General features: G+C 41.0%; 1 protein-coding gene across 2 annotated transcripts; it reads left to right on the top strand.

The window, feature by feature from the left end:
- The first annotated feature begins 1,299 nt into the window (after positions 1 to 1,299).
- LOC142400389 (uncharacterized) lies at positions 1,300 to 14,835 on the top strand. Of its 2 annotated transcripts, XM_075485231.1 has the most exons (23): positions 1,300 to 1,542; positions 1,982 to 2,128; positions 2,225 to 2,291; positions 2,375 to 2,551; positions 2,956 to 3,081; positions 3,213 to 3,353; positions 4,896 to 5,021; positions 5,344 to 5,376; positions 5,864 to 5,986; positions 6,192 to 6,314; positions 6,428 to 6,550; positions 7,760 to 7,882; positions 8,252 to 8,374; positions 9,106 to 9,231; positions 9,537 to 9,665; positions 9,803 to 9,895; positions 11,435 to 11,530; positions 12,641 to 12,736; positions 12,973 to 13,068; positions 13,440 to 13,541; positions 13,640 to 13,745; positions 14,025 to 14,141; positions 14,362 to 14,835. In XM_075485231.1, exons 2-23 carry the CDS (start codon positions 1,991 to 1,993, stop codon positions 14,438 to 14,440), a joined length of 2,463 nt encoding a protein of 820 aa, XP_075341346.1. In that variant the 5' UTR covers positions 1,300 to 1,542; positions 1,982 to 1,990; the 3' UTR covers positions 14,441 to 14,835. The 2 variants fall into 2 exon arrangements, with proteins under 2 accessions (XP_075341346.1, XP_075341347.1); XM_075485232.1 differs by lacking the exon at positions 5,344 to 5,376.
- The last annotated feature ends 224 nt before the right edge of the window (positions 14,836 to 15,059 follow it).

The raw sequence follows: 15,059 nt of genomic DNA, 5'->3' as shown, positions 1-15,059 counted from the left end.
CACATTTTAAATGACTGAACCCCATCTTTATCAATCGATATTTCCATCTTTATTTTTGACTGGTTCACGAATTCATTCTCCTAGAAAATGTTTACATGCTTTATTGTTCAAATGAAAAAAAGCCGTTTTCCCAAACTGTACATTGCTGTAGCAGAAAAAAAGAAAGAATCCTGTTGATGCTGATTCTAGGCTAAGTAACTCTGTAGACCTTTTTTCTGTGCGCTAAAATAAATCAACGTAATAAACTGAAGGTGAGAAAAAAACCCACCAAGAACCATAGTATTACCTGTTTAATCTGTGGAGTGTGAAGCCATTAAAAGAAGGAAAAAACAATTCAAACTATCATAACTCACTCATGAGACCCATTATTTGGAAGGTTTCCATTATTTACACTCCATAGAAATGACATCCTTCCTGTGCTTGGTGGGGTGGGGGAATATTTAAGAAATACTGAATGAGGACTCCAGATAATGAGAAAAAGTGATGAGACTGACGACACTGCACCTTGATCCAGAAACTACTGCTAAGGTACGATCGAGCAAGGCACAAGCTCATCAACATAACAGATTAGGAACTAACAGACCAAGAAGGGGTGAAAACAAATGGAAAACAAAACCAGTATAAAGACACAACAAACTTTGCTGACATGCAGTAGATAACATGTGGCACTGCAATTAAAAATGACGATTGGAGCATTGACATCACCTTTTTAAAGAATTGACTGCACAGCATGGGTTGCCTGGGTTAGTATCAGTGAGTTCTTGATCAATGTGGACACCAAAGATTAAAGAGCATCAATCTGTGAGGAGTTAAACCATTTTTTTAAAGAAGTGCTTCATATAAACCAGAGAAGTCCAACTAAGAAAATTCTTTATTCTGATATTCCTTGTTATTTTTCCACTAGATTTCTCGACATTAAAGTTTGACCTGTATTTGTGCATTTCACCTGAGGCTTTGTTCTGCTTAAATGGATTAAATGATCAGCTGGAGTCCTCCCCTAAGACAAAAACAGTGGGCCTTGAGCTCAGACTACCTCTTTTTAGCTTAATGCTCCTCAGTACTCCACTAAGCTTTTTTGTTTGTTTGTTTTACTGTAATGTAGACTATATTTTCTTAAGATTACTGACCTCAAAATCGTCAGTGCCTACTTTATTTTCCTGTTGAGAATGGGTCTGTAATCTTCTTGAAAACTGTACTTGTCTCTTTGACCTCCGACGTTCAGAGGATGAGGCTCGGTGACTGCTTTCTGACCTGCGTGTGAGGGTTCATAGCAGGGACATTTAGAAGCAGCCAGCAGACCAGCCTTCCTTTACTCCTCTCCTCTTGTGTGGTGGTTTGGGATTTGTGGAATGGGAAGTGCGGAGCTCAGAGACAGGATGTGGAGTCACCGCCTGCATCGTACAGCCCCCCAACACTGACACACGGAACTGGCGTGCAGCTGCGCGAGAATCTGGAGAGGACGGCACAGGATCGCGTTTTTGCGTCTGAAAATCTACCTCCGGTGATCCAAAAATAATCTATACATGCGTTGATCTAACCGGGGTAAGTCGCTGAGCGCGTCAGACACACATCGCATCAGCACCCACAAAACACTGTTTGTGTCACACATTTGTGTTGATCATGTCTCTGGAGGTGTTGCCCAAGACAAAACTGCTCTAAGATAACATCCCAACTTTTCACTCGTCCGGTCAAATTCAACTTACAGTTGCTGCAACTGCTGCAGCATCAGTTGAAGTTAGTTTCTTTTGTTCTGTGTAGACAGTCAGGTGGGTGGGGGGTAGTTGATGTTAATGACAGGGTGCTTGCTGTGTTGCTCTTCCTGCTTAAACTTGTTCTCTTCAGGCTGTGTGTCTGTATTTTCCAATAGAAACCCAAACACCCTTGTGCTACCTGTCAAATGCTCTCAGGCAATTTGTGCATTATTAAATGAACTAATTTGCCGGTGACTGAGTAACCTCATCTCTTCCTCCTTTTCATGAAGATTGAAGTGATGACTCACCTCTGGACTCTCATGTCAGCCTTGTTGCTGGGTTTGTCGGTGGCCGAACCTCTGATCAGCCCTGAGGAAGATGAAAATGAAGTTCTGAAAGATGCAGAGACAGAGCTCACCAAGAGCCAGGCCATTAACGTACGAATGACTCAGTTTACCTTATTTAACTTTTTCAGATGCTCTATTTGCACCTGATGGCACAAATAAACTTCAGTTTGTTGCACTTTTTTTTAGAATCAAGTGATCGAGAATGCAATCCGAAATATCAGCGAAGTGACGCAGGGCCACACATTTACCACACGTGAGTTTTTTGTTTCTTGTCTTGCCTTTATGAACTGCCCTTCAGTTGGTCTGAACATTGCCCTTTCTTTTCTTTTACATTAGTAGCTCCATTGACTGCCGCAGCTGCGACAAGCTCCACTCCCGCTTTTGGGTGTCCAGGAAACCAGGTGATGCAGAAGAGCGGCGCTGGCTGTGGCTGTCCGTCCGGAACAGTGAAGGATGGCGAAAACTGTACCTGCCCTACAGGGTTCACTCTGGAGGGAGCAGCTGAGTGTAAAGGTGAGTCCCGGTCAGACGTAGAAGCAAGAAGCTATGTTAAAGATAATGTTTGTATTGTTGAAACAACAGAAAAATCCTTAAATGTGGAAGGTCAGCCACTGCAATATTTAAAATGCACAAATTCACTGGAAATACAGTACACCACATCATAAAACATGTCCAGACATTCTCGCTGTGAGTGCGGTGGGTGAACGGTAAATGAAATATAATTTTTGCCATGGTCATGCTTTTGGTGGAAAGTAAAATATATACTTTGTGTAAATGATTTTAGGACTTTATTTGGAGAAGCGGCTGCGGCAAGCTTCCAGTCGACTGTACTAAAGTCTACTCTTTATTATGCATATAACATTTTACTACTGTGCTATGTGTCATTTTAGAGTCTAAGATCTTTCTCTGTGTAACAGATGTCGATGAGTGTGAAGGAAAGGGACCAGGGCCATGTGGACTCCATGCCAGCTGCACTAATACGCCTGGCTCTTACTCATGTGGCTGTCTCCGTGGTTACTTGATGGGCTCTGAAGGGTGCCAGGGTTTGTGAAGCTCTGAGTGTTTGTTTGCATGTGTGGCAGATAATATGCAGGAAACCTAGTTTCAGAATTTACACACGGAGCTTGTATAGTATGGCTATAATGTTCCTTATTTTCCTTATGGACTTTTTTAGATGTAGATGAGTGTGCTCTGGCTGCAGTGACAGGCCTGCAGGCCTGTCAGGGTTTGGCTGAATGCAAAAACACCCCCGGCTCCTTCACTTGCTCGTGCCCTGTGGGATATGTAAAGGCTATAAATGGACAAAGCTGTGTAGGTAAGGCAGATGTTGGCATCTGGAATGTAAGAGTGTAGAGTAAAGAATGTACAACCTCAATTGAAAAATTGTTGGGAAGTTGTGTAAAATGTAAATAAAAAACAGAATACGATGATTTGCAAACCGCACGAACTGATACTTTAGAACATAGAACATTTTACTGTTTCATGTCAAATATTAGGTCATCCTGAATTTGATGGGAGTAATATATCTCAAAAAAGCTGAGGCACGGCCATCTTTACCACTGTGTTGCATCCCCTCCTCTTTTAACAACAGTCAATACACATCCGAGAACTAAGGAGACCAGTTGGTGGACCTTTGGCAGAGGATCGTTGTCCCTTTCTTGCCCAATATAGGATTCCAGCTGCTCAACAGTCCTGCGTCGTCTTTGTTGCATTGTTTTTCATGATGCATCAAATTCTTTCAGCTGGTGAAAGATCTGGACTGCATGCAGGTCATTCAAGCACCTGGACTCCTCTACTATGAAGCCATGGTGTTTCTCATAGATGCAGTATGTGTTTTAGCATTGTCTTGCTGAAATATGCAGGGCCTTCACTGTAAAAGATGTTGGAATGGGAGCATGTCTAAAATCAGTATGTACCTATCAGCACTGATGGTGCCTTTCAAGATGTGCAAGTTGTTTGTTTCAAAGACACTAATGCACCCCCAGACCATTAGAGATTCAGACTTTTGAACTGAGTGCTGATAACAAGCCAGATAGTGCCTGTCCTCTTTAATTTAAGGATGCAGTGTCCATGATTTCCAAAAATAAATTTTGGCCCAGAGAGGACAGCATTGTTTTTAGATCATGATTACAAATAGCAGCTTCTTTGCATGATAGAGCTTTATGGATGGCACGGTGAACTGCGTTCACAGACAATGATTCCTGGAAGTGTTCTAGAGCCCAAGCCGTGGTTTTAATGACAGAATCATGTCTGTTTTTAATGCAGTGTTGACTGCCCGAAGATCACGGGCATCCAGTACTGATATTCAGCCGTGCCTCTTGTGTACAAAGTCGTCTCCAGATTTTCTGAATCTGTTGATGATGATATGTACTGTAGAAAATGGAATATTCAAAGTCGTTTTTGTAGATTCCTGAATCTCTGCCTCTCTAAGGTGCTCTTTTTATACCTAGTCATGTTACTGACCCGTTGTTAATTCACCTAATTAGTAGCAGCATGTTCGTGTAGCACTTTGTTTTTAAAACAACTTACTTTTGCAACCTTTTGTCCCAAAATTTCCGAGATGTGTAACTGCCATCAAATTAAACATGAGAAAATTATTATTATTATTTTTTTAACGGAATAGTTAAAAGCCTCATTCTCAACACTATATGTTTTCTATGTAATACTGTGAATAAAATATTTGTTTACTAGACTTGCAAAGCCGACAACATATGAAACAGCAATGTACAGAAAGACATTTTTGTAGTTAAAGAAAGGTTAAGCTGATGACATACAATGCAACATTGATAACTTGGCTGATTAACAATGAATGTGGCCATTTACCCTTCTGTTTGCCGTTTGCTGATCACTCTCCTAGATGTGGACGAGTGCAGCTTTGAGGAGCAGTGTCGTCGCGAACTGGGAAACGTGTGTGTGAACACTCCTGGCAGCTTTCTGTGCCAGTGCCTGCCGGGCTTCAGAGCAGAGGCCCCCGCTTGTATCGGTAAGTCTCTCAAAAAGCATCAGCACATCAGTCTGATGTTCAGACCTGAGCTGGTATCCTCACTTTTTTACACACACTACTCACTTCTGCTGACAGTCAGGAACATTTTGCAGGAATGTAGAGCTCCAATGAGCGGCTTCACTTCTTGCCTGCCTTGTTAGCTTTTGTTATTGTCACTCTATACCTCTTTTCTATGTCCTGTAATGAGGCATCTCTTTTCTTGTCCTATAAAATTCTTTCTCTATGTCATCTGTTTGATTTCTTTTTGATGTCTCTGACTTGTTTTGGCGCTTCTGCACCTCTTTCCATTGCTGCTCTGTAGGCCCTGTGTGTCCAGACTACACCGTGTGTCAAGGTATGATGTGCTTCCCATGTTTAACGCTGCTGCTTGCTTTTTGTCTTGTTTTTTTTAACGTCAAGGAAACAATTGTTCTGTTAGCAAAGCATAGAGTGTCACGATAGTCATCCACATAGGAGTTGGAATTTATGTTTTTTTTATCCTTGTTCTGCTGCAGTTATAATTTCTTTATAAAGTTGCAAATAGCACTGAGTATTGACTGTGACAAAAGAGAATGAATAATCCTGGAGACCAAAATGTCCTCATTCTAAGATTTATTCCCAAAGTGACAAATTTCACACTACTTGTAACTAATGAGAACCAGATTGGGTTTTTATGAGTTGAGCATGACTTTTTTTTAAAAAAAATCTTTTTTGCTTGCAGTCAAACAAAATCAGTGCTTTGCACAAGTTTTTTGCACAATAAAATGACGATTTGTGTCTGCTGTTAACGAAAGAAAAACTCATATTCTGTATGTTTGTATCATTCCCTTTTCCTGTTCTAGATGTAGATGAATGTATGAACAGTGCTGAGTTGTGTGCTGGTCAGGGTGTGTGTGAGAACACGCTTGGGAGCTACAAGTGTGTTTGCCGAGCAGGTTACCGGGGAAACGGCACGCACTGTGAAGGTAAGCAATTAGTGCTGACGTATCTCCCTGGAAAACTTTCGACGGGGTCAGCTTCCTCGTGTGCGTGCGTTTTAATGCTTGCTGCCATGCCTTCCATTAAAATCCTCCTAGTTGGCAGAATGTTAACGGAATAGAAATGAACAGAGTTTGAGATGTAGCTTTACATGAAAATAAAAAACTAAATAGATAATCATCTCTTTTCCAGATGAGAATGAGTGTGCATCCGGTGCACACGGGTGTGACACCAACGCTCGGTGTGGCAACATCATCGGCTCGTATTTCTGCCAGTGTTACCAGGGCTTTAATGGAGATGGGCACTCTTGTTTCGGTGAGGTCTCGTGTTTATGTTTTCCTCCAGCAACGTGTGTCATGCAAACATTACTCGCCATTTGCCAGCAGTGCTTGAGCACACCCGAACTTCAGGGTTGTCCTCGTTTACAGACATTGATGAGTGCCTTGTGAACAACGGCCACTGTGAGCACAACTGCACCAATGAGCCAGGAGGGTACAGCTGCCAGTGTGCCTCAGGTTACCAGCTGGACCAGTGGGGACAAAACTGCAGAGGTAAAACACAATTTGGGAAAGGGACATTGTTTCATTCACACCAACAGAAATCCTTAGCTTATGTTGTGTTTTTGCCTCAGATAAAAGTAGGTGAACATATTGAGACATAGAATTATTTCCCTTTTTGTTGTGGATTTGACAAGAAGATGAAGAGTAAAGTAAAGTTTGTGTATCGAGGGTTAGTTAGAAGCTGCAGACAGCAAAGCTGAAAGATTGGGAAAGGGGGTATAAACAGCTGGTCTGACTGTATTTAGAGTTTAAAAGATGAGGGACAAAAATGTAATGTTACCGTAGAGTGATTTTTAAAAGTTACGAGTTGCTGATTGGCAGATATTTTTTAAATTTTGGAACATTTATATGTGAGTTCTGTTGTCATGCTTTGACTAATAATCAAATAATGAGCAAAAACCCATGTAAAACTAATCCCTTTTAAGCCTTGTAAGTTTAGTGGTCTGACCTATGGATTTCTTTATTTGTACATAAACAGCTTAGTCATAATGTCAAACTAAATTCTCTTTGATAAATGTATGTACACAGACTATCCCTTTAAGGCGTCTTTTATCGAGTTATGCCAGTAGCATTAGTTTTTGCTTTGGAAAACTAGCATGGGTTTCACTGTGACACCTCCAAACCTGAACATTTTCTTAATTCCACACAGTGGCTTCAGTCCTGTACGCAAGTTAAGAGCCAGCAAATAATATTTTGTTGAATGCAGCTCGGTGATGTATTATTTTTTTCATCCTCCCACCATAAAGTATAAGCACAATAAGCTTGAATGAAGGCATCTGGGTAGATGCCTTCATTCTACTTTATGTCTATAACAACTATGTGAGGCATTTTGGTGCTGAAGTGTTAAATACTATAGCGAATACTATAGCTCAGCAGTTTAAACTTTTACTGTGCAGCAGGGACACTGTGATCTGTTAAAATAACCCTTGCAGAACAAGGACGAATTTAACTGCTCGCAGAATGAACAGTGACTGGAGAGTCAATAGAGGGCAACAAAGAAAGCCCCCCCCTCAGTGCATTAACTGTGCATTAATATAAAAAACCGTTGCCAGGTTTGATTCCAACAAGCTGCACTCAGCTGCCCCAAGTTTGTTGAAATTTATGCTAAATTGAATCGCAACTAGTATTTCACTAAGTCTAAAAAGCTCTTACATGGAGTTTTGTGGCAAAAGAGTTATCTCAATGTCTCTGATCCCACAGATGTGGATGAGTGTTTGACTCTAAATGGGACCTGTGAGCACATTTGCGTCAACACTCTGGGCTCTTTCCAGTGCTCCTGCAGACCGGGCTTCCAGCTGCACATTGATGGCCACACCTGCGTGGGTCAGTCTCTCACCGACGCTCACTCATTTATTACTGCACTTTGCATACCCATTTTCAGTCATTTAAACTGGCTAAGTGTCAGCCGTTTACCAGCATGCACACCAGGCCAAAAGCCGCCTTGAATATGTTATTTCTCCGTGTTATTTTGCGTGCGTGTGTCTGTCTGTGTGTGTGACTGCGTGTGAGTGTTTTCCACCCGGACATGAGTGGGTGTCGTGCGGGCACATTTCAAAGGATTAGTGAGACGAGAAAGCCAGACTTAGCTTGGACTGCGTGACATTCACAAGAGAAATACATGAGCCCGAAAGGGAATCTGACTAATTTTCTCTCTGTTTTTCTGTGTGTTTTGGTTTGTTTCTCTGCACATAGATGTTGATGAATGCAAACTCCAGAACGGCGGCTGCTCTCACGCTTGCACTAACTCTCCAGGAGGATACACTTGCCACTGCCCACCTCCCCTCTTGTTAGGGACAGACAACCTCACCTGCAGCAGTATGTTACCAAACACACGGTTGACATTAGATTACTCTCTGTATGAAAAACGCATATTATCATCAGACTGTCACCAAGAAATCATCATTTTAGAGCAGAAAACAGAAAAATAATTTGGATTTATTGCAGTTTATTTTCTTCTCAGAGACTTATTCTTTTAACATGATTATTGAAATTGAGACTTATGTTTTGATTTTTTCTTTATTTGTTTAACATTCCTTCTTATGTGGTCAATAATCATCGGTCCTGCATTTTGACGTCTCAGTTCCCTTCTATGAAGATTGCAAACAAAAATGATAATCACGACTTAAACTGTAAATGTCTTGTTTTACATGTCTCATTTCTTCAAATCAACCGGCCAAACCCAAAGAGTATTGAGTCTTCTGTCAGATGAGACAGAATAAGACAAAAAATGACTTTAAATCAATATAAATGAACAGAGACAGGACAAGCTTCATCCGTTCTGCTATCAAGTTTCTTAAGAAACGCATCCCCCCAGAGTTTCTTGGTCCCTTCCACTTAGAAAACTGGATGAGTTGTGTTAACTCTCTTTTAGGGCTTATTTCATACTGTGGTGTTTGTCTGACTGTTTAGTAGTTTGTATGTAGTATGATGCTGATAGGAGCAGCATTTATTTCTCTGTGAGAGAATAGGAAATATCTGTCCTAAATCAAAAGTGTCATAATCTGTGAATTTTAAAACGTAAGATAAATTCTTCTTTTCTTCAACAGATATCACATCCTGTAAGCTCAGAAATGGCGGTTGTGACCATGCATGTACCGTGAGGGCAGAGGGCCAAGTCCAGTGTAGCTGTCGAGCAGGGTGGAAGCTGGATGATGACACAAGGAGCTGCGTGGGTGAGACTTGACTGTCGCTCTTCACTCTTTCATAGACAGAACTTTTTATCCATTTATCCATTTATCTATTTTTTATCCATTTTGCACTTGCCATTTCAAAAGTGTTTATAAAAGAAGTTACATCAGCTTGGAAAATAGGAGGTTTAGAAATGTGATTGCTTGTCAACTCTGAATGATGCAGCTGGTTCCAAGATATGTATTTGCGCCCACACAAGTCTGTCTTGTCACTAAGAGTCCCCCAAAAAATTGAAAGACTCCCATATGGATCGTTTTGAAACGTCTGCCCATTTGTCATTTTTCATGAGATGTGAACGAGTGCGGAGACTTCACTAACGGAGGCTGCGAGCAGCTCTGTCTCAACCATCCTGGTGGGTTTAACTGCACCTGCAGGGAGGGGTACGAAGTTCGAAAAGATGACCCCACCAAGTGCCGGCGTGAGTCAGACATCCTGCATCTCATACAGTGATCAGAAAAAATCTTTCTAGCAACATTTTTACTAAGAGAAGCTTCCCACTTTCAGTTTCCACAAATGCTTACAAACTGATTTTAATTACCTTCTCTACTTCTTTAGCTGTGTGTGACCCCCCGTGTCAGAACTACGGAGTGTGTGTGGCGCCAAACAGCTGTGACTGTCCTCCAGGGTACCCAGGTGTGGGCTGCTCAGGTACAAACCTCTACCGTGGATGGTGCACTACTTATATCATTATGAGCTGCAGAAATAATTAGGGGTGGGCGAAAAAATCGATTCATGTACATATTTTTTTATGGGATGATTTTAAGAATCGATTTTTCTCCCCTGAATCGATTATATTACGTCATATCCGTGTCCAGAAAAACTTCATCAATTCATTACATTAAGTTATGTTAAAACTAACCCACATTTGTGCTGTGTGGACATTTCAATTCATTTTTTAAACTGTAAACTTAAAAAAAATGTTGTTCATGTTAAGTACCTCTTTTTGTCTCAGTTGAAATAAATGTCAGCTGCTGGACTGACTGACACAGTTTTAATCAATTAAAACATTGCCTCACCAAATAAGTCACACTGTTAATATTTTGTTGGACCAACTTTTGCTTTCATCACAGCACACATGTGCTGTGGCATTGTTTAGATAAGCTTATGCTGTGTTGCAACATTTATTTTCATCTTGTTTTAATAGTGGAAGAGACCACTGCATAAAATCTTTTTCACATTCCAAAGATCCTGAATGGGATTACAATCTGGACTCTGAGGTGGCCAAACCATCTGTGGAAATCATTTCTCTTGCTCCCTTAAGTCCTTCTTTTACATTTTGAGCCTGATGACTTCATCTTGCAATATGCCTGTGCCTTTAGGGAAGTAAAAGATCTCTTGATGGAAGAACCTGGTCATTCAGTGTATTTGTGCGGTCAGCCGAGGAAATTGGGCACATGTCGTAGGTGAACCTAGACCTGGCCAACTGAACCAAATCCAGATCATGCAGACCATCAGTTTGACCCTGCTAAACAAGAGCACCATCTTTTCTACAAACACAGGATGTGTCCGCTTACTGCATTAATTACAGTAAAGTAACTTGTTGCCAGTTGAAACGTATTAATTACTGCAGTCTAATTCCAGTTGGAGGCTCTTACCTACTTGCTTGATTAAACCCAGGAGGGAACATTTTTGTTATTTATATGTGGCCAGGCAGTGTATAATTTAATATTTGTGATAATAAATCGACATGAATGTTACACAGTGGGGAGTAGGACTAGTTCCTTTCCTCATGTTTTTAAGATTACTGAATTCTCGCCAGTGGCTTGCATTTGGTTTGATGTTTTATTCATTTCCATCTAACTTTTTGTGCATGACAAAAGAGACTACATCTCAAATGTAGTTATAAAATCCCCGGTTGAATAGTAATGATTTCATAAAATTGAAAGTTTCAGTTGGAAGATATCAAGGTCACATCAGCTGAGGTTTAATGTTCCACACTTGAAACAATGTTGTCCTGTCTGACATTCAAAAAGTTTTAACAAAGCAAGAACATCACTGCTATTTCATGAGTTGAATACTTTTCTCGGGGTGATTGGACAAAACCTGTTTTTTCCAGTTGTTGTTGTTTTTTCTCTCTTCTTTTGGATGATTGACATGTGTTTTGTGGGTTAGTGTAATAGCTAAATGTATCATCTGAAAGTTCTGTGAGAAATTGGCTGTATTAAGTCTGTGCTGGTTGTGTTTCAGCCATGTGCTCTCCACCCTGTGCTCACGGAGGTACCTGTATGCGTTGGAATAAGTGTTTGTGTTCTGCTGGCTGGAAGGGAGAAGGCTGCCACACAGGTATATTTATCTAAAGGTTTATGAAACAGTTGCTCTAATTCAGGGGTGCCCAACCAGTCAGAGACTAAGAGCCGGATTTTTTACTGTGTTACCACAAAGAGCCACATGATACACATGGGTACACATGAACATCACCCCATCCCTTCCTCTCTCACACACACCTCTGCTCAGCCAATTTTTTGTAAATGTCACACACCAACATGATTGTAGCGACTAATATAAAAAAACAAAGTAGTCGCTGAGAGGCTGTGGGTTAGGGGTTTGCTGATTGTCCGACGTGCTGTACAAACAAAAACATTCCCTGAGATCAAAATGCGTTTTACTGGTTTTTATTCAAGAAGTAGCACAACTTATTATAACGTCCTCAAAGTATGAAACAAAATCACAGCAATCCAAATCAATCAACAAACAATAACCAAATATAACAGCCCAAATATAACAGCCCAAATATACCCTGTGAAATTACATATTTACACTTCATACAGTGTTTGGAAAGCTTCTTCCCAGTGAGGAGACAGAAGAAGAGGCTGTGACCACTAAGAAAAAGAAAGCTGCATTTTGAAGGCATGTTTAAGCGTTACCATACCCACCAGAGAGCGTTAGGAGGCAGAGAGGATGTTATCTCAGGAGGACGCTGCTAATAAAGTTACATACAAGTATACAGTGGGTTCAAGTTTTTTATTATATTTACTAAATACCACAGTGTCTGTGTTGGTCAATTTGGTATCATTTTATTTTGTAGTATTTATCTGCCACACCTGAAAGGCCGGTCCGTGAAAATATTGTCTGACATTAAACATTAAAAAAAACACAAACACAAATTTTGATATGAACGTAAGAGCGGCATGAAACCAGACAAAGAGCCGCATGCGGCTCGGGAGCCGCGGGTTGGCCACCCCTACTCTAATTGGAGGGGACGTCTATAAACACAGTTAGGACAGGTTTTTAGTAAATAAAGCAGATTGCTAGACTTGTGGTCACTAAATCATTCCTATTCCTTAATTTGAAAAAAACTGTAAGCTTGAACGTAAGTTTTATATCAGATTATACATTTTTCTTGACCTGTATTTTTGACATTTCTTTGTGTTTCTGTCTCTGTTTCTCTTTGAGCTGTGTGTGAGTTGCCTTGTGCCAACGGCGGTCGCTGCGTGGGCCCTAATACCTGCCAGTGTCCCTCTGACTACACAGGTCCTCAGTGCCTCTCGCGTGAGTAACAGAATATCACATTTGTCAGTTCTTACCCCAGGCATGCAGATACTTCTTGGGGCTAGGTTTTTCATTTCCATTCCATACCTGCTTGCAGCCTTTTGGCCAGATATTATTTAGACCATGAAGGAAAAAAACAACTCAGCGACAGGTTGGTCTAAAACCTGTGAGCTGGAAATGTTACCAAAGTGGATCAAGCTCCGTCTGGATATGATGTGACTTTCTGTGTTTTTCAGCCCTGTGTACTCCTTCCTGTCAAAGCGGGGGACGATGCGTGGATGTTAACAAATGCCTATGTGTTGGTGGATGGCAAGGCGCTCGATGCCAGATAGGTGAGATTACATATTCTTTATTGCTAAGCTGGAAGCAATTGTTCCCCATACAAGCTAATTTACCCAAAAACTAAAACAAAAGGTGCTGGATTTACAGCCTGTGTGATAGATGTGTGACACAAAAGCTTAATGTGCAATGAGTACTCTTTCATAAAAATGTGTATTTTATGGAGGAGGGGCAACCACTCTTTAAGTTCAGACCTGAAGGAAACCCAAAATATCGTGCTTCGTGCTTAAAGTCGCTCAGGCCCACAGAGCAAACACAGCCCAGTCTACGGGTCACTGACTCTCATTAATAGGTGTAGATATCGGTTGTGTTGAATTGAATTACTGCAGACCACGTTCCCTTTATCCTCCCCTGTCTCCATCAGAGCCTGTTGAGTGCCAGAAGCCGTGTAAGAACGGTGGCGTTTGCGTGGGCCTCAACAGGTGTCGCTGCACCAAAGGATTTACGGGAAGTCTCTGCGAAACAGGTTGGTTCAAGAGTGTCGAATGATAAGTGCATACACATGGATACAAGACCTTTATCATCGCTTTGCATTAAAACTCCTGCTGTTTGCTGTGACTGCAGCGGTGACCATACCCTGTGTCCCACCCTGTCAACATGGAGCCACATGCAGCCCTCATAACACCTGTACCTGTCCAGAGGGCACTACAGGGCTGCGCTGCGAGAGACTGTAAGTAGATGAAACACCAACAGCAGAATCTAACTAAGAAACAATAGCTTCCCCGTGAGCTGCTGTCATTCCTTTTCTCATGACCGGACTCCAATTTGCAGTTAAGTCTCTTTGCCATTAATCAGTCACTGTATTAAAAAAAAAAAAAAAACCTTTCCTAAATTCCTTTATATACCTGTTCTGGAAAAACTGTGGTGCCCAAAAGTGATTCTCATTGAATTAAAGTATTAAACGTATGCACCTCTCTGCAGTGGATCTTTGTGTTCATGTGTGTCCTAGAACGTGCCCTGTGGTCACCACGGTGGTCAGTATGGCTCGAGCGGTGAGGAAGGCATTCAGGGAGAGTTATGTCGATCGCTGTGGACCATTGGGCGTTCAGCTTTGCACTAAATACAGGTTACTTGCTTTCCTTTTGCATTTCCCTTTACTTAATAGTCAATAAAATGATTGTTTGACTTTTCTGTGAGCCTACTTCTAAGATCTTGCCTTAGAACTTAGGCAAGTTAGAAAAAGCATTCTTAAAGGCTTTTCAAAATAAATTTTATGTTACATGACAGTGCAATTAGAATGCAGCATGTCATAGCTTTTTCTGCCTTGTGGTTGTGTTTTTTTCCAGGATGAACCAGGCACGTGTGTACCTGCAGGCCTACAGGGTTGGCTACAAAATCCAGTGTCCTGAGAAGAGAGGCAGATAAGCATTCCTGAATGCTGTAAAATATGATTGTCGTCTGCACCAGACAGCATTTTGGACAGCATACGAAGGCAAAAATGCAAGGGCTGACTAAAGGCAAAGTGTAAACTGTGGAACTAAATGAAACTGAAAGGTTTCATGTGAGGGTATTTTTAGGGTAGTTACACCTGAATATTAGTCGCCGTGCTGAAAAAAATAAAAAGGCATGACTGTTGTGTAAAGGCAGTTTATCTGCACTGTGATGTATTGACTGATAACTTGAAATCTATTTTGAACACAACCATGAATTTACTTCTCATGTGAAGTATTAATTTGCCTTAGAATAATAACGAACAGCGGATTTATTATTTGTCATGATCGTAAACGGCAGCTGAAGATAATAAAATATTTCATTTTTTTTCCCCCAAACCTTTTTGATATTGTGAACAATGATTCTTTCCGATAAAGATGTCACACAAACACATTCATGCTTTTAAAGCTACTATCAGATTTTAAACCAGGCTCTCTGGGGATTCCTCTTACATGTTAACGCTTACTTAGCAACTGGGGATTGGATGAATCACATCCAAAAGTCACAAAGCAAATTTAAACCATCAGACTAATCAAGTGTGAACCTGGAACCA

This window comes from Odontesthes bonariensis, chromosome 15 (genome assembly GCF_027942865.1).
Source record: "Odontesthes bonariensis isolate fOdoBon6 chromosome 15, fOdoBon6.hap1, whole genome shotgun sequence".
Taxonomy (NCBI): Eukaryota; Metazoa; Chordata; class Actinopteri; order Atheriniformes; family Atherinopsidae; genus Odontesthes; species Odontesthes bonariensis.
The sequence above is the reverse complement of the archived record's forward strand: the minus strand, read 5'-3'. Positions and strand labels throughout refer to the sequence as shown.